Source organism: Rattus norvegicus, chromosome 7, assembly GCF_036323735.1.
Source record: "Rattus norvegicus strain BN/NHsdMcwi chromosome 7, GRCr8, whole genome shotgun sequence".
NCBI lineage: Eukaryota > Metazoa > Chordata > Mammalia > Rodentia > Muridae > Rattus > Rattus norvegicus.
Genome location: NC_086025.1, coordinates 53538752 through 53550763, shown reverse-complemented (window position 1 = coordinate 53550763; position 12012 = coordinate 53538752). Strand labels below are relative to the sequence as shown.

The window sequence follows — 12012 nt, the reverse complement described above, 5'->3', positions numbered from 1 at the left end:
GCATTAATCATAACTGTCAACATTTGTGTATGCATACTTTTTTAAAGAATAATTACATCGATGTGTTTTATCAGATAACTAATTACTTAACTTGGTAGCAATGAAAACTTTTTTTGGCAGTGGTTACTTTTGTCAATTGTACCACTAAATAGTATTGGACATAAAGCAAAAACAGCATCTATGTAATCGTCATATACTTTAACATTTAAATAATTGTATGTGGCTGAGAAGTGATTCATTACAGTTGTTTGCAAATAATTTAATAACCAAGTCATAGCTTCTTCTCCCACTGGTATTCAAGATACCAGAGAACCACTGAAGACTCCACAATGTAATATTGTAATTATAATAATTAACATACATCCTTAATTATAGCTTTATTGTTCCTATACATCGTCTGTTTCTAAATGCATAATGCATTTAAATCGCAATAGCTAGGACAGAAAAGTACTACATTTCACTCCCATTATTGCATACAGGGAAAAAAAGCACTCAGGCTTTTGGAACACTACCGCAAAGATTGCAGTTTCCCAGCTAGTGTGTGTGTGTGTGTGTGTGTGTGTGTGTGTGTGTGTGTGTGTGTGTGTGTTTATGGTCGCAGTAACACAATGCACTCCCACTCGGTGTACTTAGAGAAATGAATGTGTGTGAAAGAAACTCAAAGAAAAGGTCTGCGTTTGCTACAGGGCTACTGCTTGGACAACTGCGGTCACGGCAGGGTTCCTCAAACCTCTCTGCCATGTTTTATTTTGGTTCACATGTGTGAAAATCATACAGGATGCAGTCCAGCAAGCTTATCCACTGTGTTAGAGGAGCCAGGTGATGCTGGATATAAAATTCCTAGGCACTTTATCAGGTTTGCATCCCTAGAACTAGATACTGATTCTTGTGTCCAACCTATTTTTATGTGACTGCACTCCTAGCTATCTTCCATCGAATTTCCCCCTGGGGAGACAGTGATAAACCCTAGGCTTGTAAGTGTGGTTGGGTTTTTCTATTCTGACTGCGGATACTGACCGTGGTGCTGAAATAGAGAAGAGCCTCCCGTTTGAAACCTTTCCTTACTCTTATTGGTTCAGAAAATCCGAGTGACAAGAGCAGGGTCCAAAGCAGCCTGGGGCAGCATTGTTAATAAACCATGCATTTGGCTCTTAGGGGCGGAGATGTAGACCATCAGGTTACAGACAGAGCCCCGTGAGCGCTCACTAAACTGGGAGAGCTTATGGATGTAGCCGCTGCAGTAGAAAGGACTCCATCCAGCAGGATGTCTCATCTCTTTTCCTGTAAAATGTGCAACCAAGTGCAAAGCCTAGAAGCGCAAGCAGGAAAGCTCGATGGAGGGGAAAGCAAATCTATATACACATTTAAAATGTTCACTCTTCGTTATGCAAGATAAAGAAAAAGGAAAGGCTGAATTTAGCCTAAGTTTTCAGCCCCAGCCTTCCAACAGGTGCACTCTCTCACCCCTCAGAGACTATACCAAACCTTCTTCTGCTAGGTAAGCTTCCCCTGGAGTCCTTAAGCATGTGCTGTTTCCCATCTCATCCTCAGCTTCAGCTCTGAACCCCCGCAAGCCCTTACCTGCAGCGTGAAGATTAAGAAGCAGGCACAGTGCAGGGAAACCGACCGCTCTCCTCATAGTGTGTGCATTGAGGGGCGGGGGAGAAACTCCACCGCAATCCCACTCCAGGCAAAGTGCTATTTGAGAGAAACACTGCCAAGAGTCCTTTGATCCCGAGGCATCCGATGACAGGGTCCTCCGCTGGGGTTCACAGAGCAGTCTGTGGCGTGCCTACAGAACCGAGCACTGGCTTCGTCTCCCTAAGGGATGGGGAGACGGGAGAGTAGGATGCTGCGGGAGATGGGGACTCGAGGTTGGTGGGTGTAAAGCGCTCAGAGGAGGTGAGTGTTTGGCCTTCCTGAAGCCCGCAGTCGGTGGTGACAGTGGGGTGGACTCTTGTGCCAGCTTCCAAGCCAGGCAGCGCCTCTGCTGCCTGTGCAGCTAGCAGCAGCCCGATACACCGAGGCACTGAGCATGCCCAGCCCCGGCCCTGGCTAGGGAGTTTCAAATCGAAATTCCACCTCTCCGGGTCTTAGCTGAGGCTGCGAGGGGAACGAGCTCCACGAGAGGGAGGAGGGGCTGGAGGCTAGCGTTAGGGACCCGCGCGTTCCTCCTGAATCTGGGCGTGGGGAGGAGTGGAGTGGGGCGGGAAGAGGCGGGGCCAGGACCACAGAGACCCAAGGAGGGAAGTGGAGGGAGCCACTCATCTGGTTCCTTCCTCGCATTTTGATTCACGCGTGGGGACTCACCTCACTGTTGCAACTAAATGTTTGCGGGCCGACCAACTTCCCAGTATGTTCCACCCTACTGAAGTATAGGCAAGCAGTTAGTCCTGGCCTGCTTGGGCAAGTGTTCTCACTAACAGCCTGCTGTGTAAAGCTAACTGGCTATTCTGAGGGCGCCCCCTACTTGCCAATTAGCTTACCCCAGGCTTCTTCCAATCTTTGTACTTCCATTGGATTCAAGCCCTAAGTCTATGACTGTAGTGATTGAAAATAAGGAGGCCATACTTACAGGGTAGGGAAGTACGCCCATGTAATTTGAAGGAAAGGAATGGTCTTTGGTAGTTTATGGAAATAGTTATCTAAGGTTCTATTATTTAATTAAAAAGTGAATATACTTGGTTATTTTGCTTGCATGCATGTCTGTTCATCAAGCCTGTGCCTCATGCCCTTGGAGGTCTAAAGCGGTTATTGAAAGCCTAGAGCTGAAGTTAGGCATGTTGCAAGCTGCCATGGCCTTCTGGGAAAAGAAGCAGTGCTCTTAACAGCTGAACCACTCCGGCCTTTTTATCTTAACTCTACTTCTGAGCTCTAGCCCTGTATCTTTAACGAGGACCCCACGGTGTGCAGAATATATGTACTTTTACTCTCTTTATCTAAGTTGGTAGGATGGAGATCCTTACCAATCTAGTGACTAATTACTCTAAGCCAAAATGTCCCTCAGCGAGGCTCCCTTCAAGACTGTTCATCCTTATGCTTCTGTCCGCAGGTTTCCCTGCTGCCTTTTGGCAACGGACCTCAGTCAGAACACGGCCACACAAGAGCTTACATAGGTCTAAACTTGCTCTCACGTTTCCAGAAAGCTCTGGGCTAACCTGAGATTATAATGTTCTTTCTCCTCCCCGGTTTTTGAGCACTGACATATATATATATGTATATGTATATGTATGTGTATGTGTATGTGTATGTGTATGTGTATGTGTATGTGTATGTGTATATGTATATGTATGTGTATATGTATATACTATATGTGTGTATGTACATATATATGTATATATTTTTTTCTGAAATGGTTCATTTATCTGTGACGCATATTTCACCAACTGCAGGCTCCTTGAGAAGCTCTGAATTTTGCATTAACTTAAATTGAATAAAGTCGTGCTGGCCAAATCAGAGGTAGTAATAAGTGCTCATTGAATTGAACTGCAGGGCTCATTCAGTGCTTTCTCCCTGCATCCCCTAAGGACTGAGACAGCTAATAGGAAACAAAATAACCAACAGAACCTAAATTAGGACGAACCTCAAAGGCTCTGGGTGCTCTGGCAGTGCCACGGATTTCTTTTATAATTTATTTTATAGCTAGCTCTGAGAGACAAGGCCAGGAATTACACTCTAACAGGTGGAGCTCGAGCAAGATAACATGTATTTTTAATACCATTCTTTCTGTCCTAAAAATAGAAGCATAAAAACCATCACTCCTGCAATTCCTCCCGTTGTTCCCGTGACTATAGTGGGCTCTGCCTCTGTGGACTAGAGTTTCACTCAGACGGTCATAATCCATCTTTTCTGCAGCGTTCCCCCTTGTATCAGAGTCTCCTTTTCTGTTTCCATTTGCCATATCATTTTCTGATATATAGGCAATTATACCACTATAGTTCATATACTCTCATCCATGTTCCTTTGGCCCTGGAATGCAATCTGTAGAATAAGAGGGACTTTTGGCAGCTTTACTCACTTTATGTAACCCAACTGCCCTGACCAACGCTTCACATACCCACCATGCTCAAAACCCAGATAGGTTATCTGGACGAGAAGCTCCAAAACTGATGGGAAGCCTGACTTGAATTCCTACTGAATTTGTCTCCCAGATACTTTATGTGCCTGTGCTCAGAGGTAAAAGGAGTAAAATCATAATGTCAGTGTACTTATGGTAGGTGCGGCTCCCTAATTTTATTCCTCTCTGAAATAATTTTCAAGCTTACATAAGTGTCCAACATGGCTATATCATGCTGCATCAGTGCCAAGAATATTTTGCTTTCCCATAGAAAAATCTAACCCTTACTTTGGGGGTGGAGTGTAAAATTTCAATTAATATAATTGGTTATGACTTTGCCAGCAAGCAGCTTGCTAGCTATGTACTTTGCCTAGGGCTACAGGTAGTTGAATGAAAAAACCACATGAAAATCTCTTTAAAGGAAAAAAATTTCCATTTTGACTACAGTAGTTCAGAGTTGTAAAAATAACCTTTACTGGGCTGTTATTTTGGGAACTGGACATTCATTATTACTTTCTCACTCAAAAAAAATATAGGAGGCAAGAATGCTGGCTTGCCAGTTGATAGTGTCCCTGCACCCACATGGCATACACATGAATAATATAAATCTTTCTAAATTTAAAATACTTTTCCTTACAATAGATTCTGATCACTCTCCCCTCTCTCATATCCTCCCTACCTCCTCTCCCATCCAACTCTCCACCTTCTCCCTGTCTTCTGGTGAGTTTCCATGCTAGCCTGTGTTGAAGCTATCCACTTGGGATATCCTTCTTGGAACACTTGAAATGGATAAATCAGATTTATTGTCTGGGTTTTCTATTTACATATGTTTCCATTATTTGAATACAGTGATGCATACCATTCCTTAAAGCCTTCCTACTTGTCAATCTCTGAGCAAATGAACTCCCAATCTTAGCTTTTATTGTAGTTAACTCAAAAGTAAGCGACGGCAGCTAGCAGAAATTTAAGTATGTCTTGCCCACTTAGGCATTGTTTATGGGCTGCCATGAAAACTGGTGTGTTTCTGACTCTCTGCTTTGGCAATATAAGCCTTTAAACTAATCCCGTTCAGAAATTTTGATACCAGATTAATCTGACAAGTTATCTCACAGTGTACACATACATACATACATACATACATACATACATACATACATCATACATATTCACACTCATGTGTTCGGTGGTAGGCAACTCACTTGAATTAGGTTGAATTAGAGATAGGACAAGAGATGTTGACCCTAAACGTCAGTAAAACTCTGCTTCTAGAAACATTTCATAGGAGAATGAGTCATTCCTTATGGTAGTGGACTCTTACCCTAACAATGCCCTAAAACAATGACTACAGGCCATGTTTAATAGAACATGTCAACAGGTGTTGAAGGTAGAATGAAATAAATGATTTCTCTGTAGAGGGTGAGAAAGCGGTGAAGCTCTATAACAGAGCTTTTTTCAGTAAGCACTACTGCACCTTGTTATCCATGGCTTAAGTAACTGGACGGACAACAGGCATGAGTGGTTTCTTCAGATCTGTGGCAATTGGCTGTCATGTGGCATTCGACTTCTCTACCAAGCATCGTGTCAGTAGACGACACGAAATGCAGTCAGTCCAGGTAGCACATTAGCCCTACCTCTGCTGCATTTCGTGTCGTCTACTGACACGATGCTTGCTAGTGAAGAGAAACACCAAGGGGTTGTGGTAACTAGCGTAAGGGGCTTGAAATAGCTAAGGAGATGCAGGGGCTTCCTATCATGTATGGAATCCATAGGAACCGGTGACCAATTCCTCACTGAGACTTATACTGGGTTTACCCCACCCTGTCCTTCACAAAACTTCATTAGCAGTCTCACAGGCCATCTTCTTTTGAGAGGCATCTTTCATTGAGAGGCAAAAAGAATAGTCTTCAAAGTAAAGAACTGATGTCAGTTGAAGTGTATTTAGAGCAGGATGGCTCAGAATGGACAGGAATGACCTGGAAAATTATAGGAGAAGGCACGGATGTTTAAATTTGTGAATTTGCCATTAATTAAACAAAAAATACCCTCCAGCTGTCTCAAGGCAGAGCCATCTACCCTCTGCACAGAGAATACATGAAGAGAAGTATTACAATTCACAAAACACAGTTACCACCCTGCACTTACACAAGAGCTTTGGGAAGTATTGATTTATTTGGGGAATTAAGGTGACAACCGAAGCCCATACCTTAGTGGTTTCACTGGCATACTTTATTCAGCCATTGGCAAAGCTGTCTTTGAGCTGAGGTTTTGTGAACCCTGGTTCCCTGTTGGTACTATTACCTGATGCTGCGTTGGGCTCTATCACCTCTCTGTTTAGTGATAGCGCTTGCTTCTGTGATTCAGCAATAAAAGATAAAACCTGCCATTCATGCAAACACATGGAACCAGAAGACCTTATGTTAAATAAGCTGGACACAGAAACTAGATGACCAGATCCCCCATGTTCACTTACATAGTGTGGAGGCTTAAAAACAATTGAACCTGACTACTAATGAATACTGATGAAGAGTGAGATGAAGGAGGAGATGAAGAGGATGAAGAGTGAGATGAAGGAGGAGATGAAGAGGATGAAGAGTGAGATGAAGGAGGAGATGAAGAGGATGGAGAGTGAGATGAAGGAGGAGATGAAGATGGTGAAGAGTGAGATGAAGGAGGAGATGAAGATGGTGGAGAGTGAGATGAAGGAGGAGATGAAGATGGTGGAGAGTGAGATGAAGGAGGAGATGAAGATGGTGGAGAGTGAGATGAAGGAGGAGATGAAGATGGTGGAGAGTGAGATGAAGGAGGAGATGAAGATGGTGGAGAGTGAGATGAAGGAGGAGATGAAGATGGTGGAGAGTGAGATGAAGGAGGAGATGAAGATGGTGAAGAGTGAGATGAAGGAGGAGATGAAGATGGTGGAGAGTGAGATGAAGGAGGAGATGAAGATGGTGGAGAGAGATGAAGGTGGAGATGAAGATGGTGGAGAGTGAGATAAGATGATGAATGCCCTGGAGAAAGGGATTAAATGAGAGTCAGGGGTCTGGATGTAACCAGTTCACACTATCTGAACGTGCTGAAACACCACACACAACTCAATACTTACAGTTAACAAATGCCAATCAAAAATAAGGCTAAAAGTCATTGGGGCCATCTTAAGTTCGTAAAACAGTATGATAGTTAACTGAAAAGCACACCCCCGGGATCCAAAATATGAGCCAGAGAAGATTTAAGTTGAAAGCATTTTCTTCCTCTTTCAAAAAATAGACTTCGATCACAGTATTATTTTATAATGTAGCATAACTCTGGTTTGGTTGAGATTTATATATTTGAGTTATTTGATATGCATAAAGGTATGCATTCTAAGAAACAAATGCATGTTTATTGTATATGTATATGTGAATCATTCTGTTTGGTAAAATACAAAATATTACAGAATCTATAGGTGCTTGGAGATTTTGTTAGTTCACCATTAAAATTTTATTTCAAAACTTCCCTCAGAGCTAGTTCTTGATACCAACACATCATCCTGTCTTCTGCCTCTGTCACTGCAAAGGTCAAATTCATCCAAGATGTTGGTAAAAGATTTATTTACAAACCACTGACTCTCTTGTATTAGCTCTCTGTCCATCCCAAGGCATTCATCAGACTGCACTTAGACCATCCATCATCCTGGCCCACAGAGCCTTCTAATATTGCTTATACTAGCTACTGGGGAGTATATGAACACATGTTCTATGCTACTCTTTTAAATTTCCTTTAATTAGGCCACTCTGGAGCTACTGGGACTATAAGAGTATCCAGGGGATACAGATGAGAGTACTCAACCCTTAAATCAGTCTCCATTCCAATTGCCTCTCCACATAACTGCAAGATGATCTAATAGAGTCCTAGGATATATGCTTCTATGCTGGTCTGACTGGCTGTGTACCTTCTCCAACTAAGATCTAGCTCTGCTCTCTTCTCTTTCTCATATTTCTTCCTTCCTGTGATTCTTACAGATAGACCTATGTCTACAGTAGCAAATGATGTAGTCTGTTAGTCTATAGGACCAAGTAAAGAGATGTTTTCAAGATTAAGTATTCCCTTTAGAATATCTGTATCTCTATGACATGGAATGGTGGGTTAGAAAAAAATTTTTACTAAAAATGTCCACTGATTGTACTATGACCTTTAATTCAAAGAATTAATCAGAATTCTCTGTGTAAGAATAATATTTGATTTATCGAATAGAAAGCATGGGTTCTATCTAAGCATGGCGGCTCATGCCTGCCATACTAGCACGTGAAAGCCAGAGGCAAGAGGATTGGTGTGAGTTTCAGACTAACTTAGACTATGGAGTGAGATGCTCTCTCAAAAGGAAAAACAATGGGAGTAAAAGAAACACCATGTTTTGGGGGTACTGTTAGTATTCAGCAAATAAAAAAAGAGATATGGTTTAAGCTGCAGCATGGTGTGACACATCACCTATATTGTAAAACAGCAGGATAATCTGGTGGTGTTCCATTTATACATTATTTGATTTTACAAAGCTATACTAACTCACATTAAGAACTTAAGATAAGCCAGAGGTCTTTTAGACATGGGAATAATAATCAACAGAATAGACAACAATTCTGTTCTTTATGAAAGCTATACTCTAAGTGAATTGAAGAGCTATTGAATAGCAAATGCAGAAATTATATGAATCTCTATTGTAGTAGACATTTCTGTGCAATAGAAATTAGGAATTAGAGTTTGTATGGTAGGAATTCTACTGTAGTTCCTATTACAGTAGAAATAGTAGAAAATTGTAGAAAAGTAGGTTGAAGGGAAAGGAGCTGGGGGTCAGAGTTTGGGTGAAAGAAAGCATGTAGCTATGTAGATTGTAGATGATTAATGTGGAGACATAGGGAAAGTGTGCGCTAAACAGAGATAGAAGTTGACAGCAAAGGAAATAACACGATGCCTGGAGAACTTTCTCTAGAGATGGGACAGCTGCAGCACAGGGTGCCACCATTCCATAGATTTGTTAGCCAATCCAGTAAGAAGCAGTGCCTAGAGTCTGTCTGTCTGTCTGTCTGTCTATACTATCTATCTATCTATCTATCTATCTATCTATCTATCTATCTATCTATCTATCTATCTACCTATCATCTATCTCTACATCTATCTATCTATCTATGTATCTATGTATCTATGTATCTATCTATCTATCTATCTATCTATCTATCTATCTATCTATCTCTACATCTATCTATCATCTATCTATCTATCTATCTACCTATCATCTATCTATCATCTCTCTATCTATCATCTATCTATCATCTACTCATACTGTAAGGAGAAATCGAGCTGCCCAAATGCCAAATCAAAATAGATGAACTTTTTTTCATCAAAAATATTATTAACTCAAACTTCACTGACTTCTATTTACAGTAGCACAAATGTGAGAATAAATCTGAAGCTGTTAACGAGAGATGATAGCTAACTCAGGCCAACTAATATGCTAACTCGGGATTCTGCTCTTCACTCCATGTTTTCGGTATAAAATATTTTAACTTTAAAATGTGGGAACACATCGTGATACTTTGTTGATCTTAAGAAACCTAGAGGAGAAGAATGTTGGAGAGGCCTGCATCGTCATTAAGGGCTTGCTCTGAAAGTGCAAGGGCCCACCTTTGGTCCCCAGAACCCATGTAAGAATCCAAGCATGGCCACATGAGTACTCGTAATCCCAGATAGAAAGGCAGAGAGAGATGAGCAGATCTAGGTTACCTTGAGGCCAATGACCGACCCTATCTCATAGATAATTGGCATTCCCAAGAAATGTCACTTAAAGTGTCCACACATGTGCCCAAATGTGCTCAAGACTCAGACACAAACACCTTTCTCTTACGAATAGAGAAGCTTAGAGGGATTGGCGATGTAGCTCAGTGGTGGAGCACTTGACAGTCATACACACAAGGATGTAGGGTCAGTCCCCAGTACTGGATAGGGGGAGTGGGGAGAAAGAAAGAAAACAAATGCCTGTGCTAACTCCGTACAAAAAGTCAACACAACATCTTATGAATTAGAAATCTAAGCAGGATATGAAAGTCAAGTCACCTAGCACTGCGTTCCCAGCTGTCTGCTCGGCAAACCACCTCATGGTATTTAGATTAGCTATTGTTCAGACACTGGAGAATAATGATTTCACAACTTTCCTGGCTGTTTTTTTTTCTTGTTGTGTTAACATAGTTCAAAAATGTAACTTTGATTTTTTTCAGTGTTTAGGGATATGATAGACAGTAGTCTCATTTTATTTTTTAATAAAAAGTCTCTTTACATTCAATTGCATGTGGTAGATATCAACCAAAACATGACTTTGTCGTTAGCACAAATGGAGAAAAAAAATATAAACCATCTCTCCTGCAAAAGAGTCAAGTGGAACCTCTAATCTTAGAAGCATGCTGCTTTAGAAACGCAAGCAAGCAATCCAGTCTCTATTTGACTTCGGAATTTAAAATTAAAACCACATTTTATGTTAAGTCTTTGACAAAAGTGATGATCAGAGAGATGGGAATGTGAACTTCTTTCTAAACCAATTTCGTTACCAATATGGAAATAAAATCAAATTTAACTGTTTTTGAATCAACCAAAAATAAAATGCATGGGAGCCAAACTTTACCTCTCTATTTCTAGGAAGTAAGCCTAGCATGCTGCTTCTGGATTTTACTCATCCAGATGAATTCTCCTCACTCCAAAGTTTCCCACTCTATAGTTCAAAAACAAATTCAGGTATTTATTATTTGAACAATAGAAATAAACATAATAAAGCATGCCTATGGAGTCTATTAACTGACGATATCCATAGCTAACATTTTCACACACTTTGTTTCTCTTGGTCCAAGCCCTGGTTGGATATTTATCTTTTCATTCATGTGCATATAATTAGCATTATTTTTAAATAACTGGCATCGTAGTTTGGATCTGAAAGCTTACGTTTTCACCCAATAGTTCTGTAGGAGCATATTTTCACGTCGTTTTAGATTGCTCACAAATCTATTTCAAGTTGTTGCCTAGCACCGTGTGTGCACCATAGTGTTAGCCGACCAGGTTTTCTAGAGATGATTCTTATTTTGGAGAGTTATTCCTCAATTAAAATGATTCACTTGATGAGAGCAAGCAAAGGCATGGAAGCAATGTCTACTTAAATCTTTAAAACACTTGAAGACATGTACTGAAGAGAAAACTAAAGCATTTCCAGTTTCTCAGTCTTAGTACTAGTGAAGTCGATCCTGCCATTAAAAGGAGACATGCTTATGTGGCAAACCAGATGTATGGGGCATCAGAGATGCTGGGTCTTCCCTCAACCACTACCAAATCAATATACGTATACAATATATGTATATGTATATGTACTTCATATACATGTATATATTCTGCCTATTTTAAGAATAATGGCTAAACTTAGTGGATCAATAAAGACCTTGTTATCTGTTTCTGTTATCCCTGGATAACTCAGTTGTATAACACTGAATTCATGTCTCAAATACAGTCCAGTAAAAAGGATTGTAAAATGAATTATGTAAGTATGAGATACAAGCAATTGCTATATTTTTTTGTTTGTTGTTTGCTTTGGAGCAGGTTCTTATGTAGCCCAGGCTAACCCTGAACTCCCTGTATAGTCAATGTCCTTGAAATTCTTTTTTTATATAACTCTCACTGCATCTCTTTTTTGACAGTTTTATACACAGATAAAGTGTATTCTTATTGCTATAATGCTTCTAGTCTCCCTCCTACAGCTACTATATCCCCTCCCTTACAAAGTTCCTTTCATGACTTTGGGGTTTGTTGTTTGTTTTTTAATACTCATCCATTGGAACCAGGTGGGATCCTCATGGGATGGATGCATAATTGAAGTTAATGGCCATCTCTCTTCCAGAGTCCATCAGTAGCCAACAGTTCAACAGGGATTGGCAAGACCCTATGGACCA

The 12012-nt window shown here is 40.7% G+C and overlaps 1 protein-coding gene across 2 annotated transcripts in view; it reads right to left on the bottom strand.

The window, feature by feature from the left end:
• Window positions 1-2153, bottom strand: part of Ptprr (protein tyrosine phosphatase, receptor type, R) — a 267022-nt gene extending 264869 nt beyond the window's left edge. Inside the window, exon 1 of one of the 2 annotated variants that reach the window (XM_063264355.1) lies at window positions 1582-2153. In XM_063264355.1, the coding sequence (XP_063120425.1) occupies window positions 1582-1639 (58 nt within the window). In that variant the 5' untranslated portion in view covers window positions 1640-2153. The remainder of the gene's footprint in view (window positions 1-1581) is intronic. The other variant, NM_053594.2, reaches the window with a different exon arrangement.
• Between the last annotated feature and the right edge of the window lie 9859 nt (window positions 2154-12012).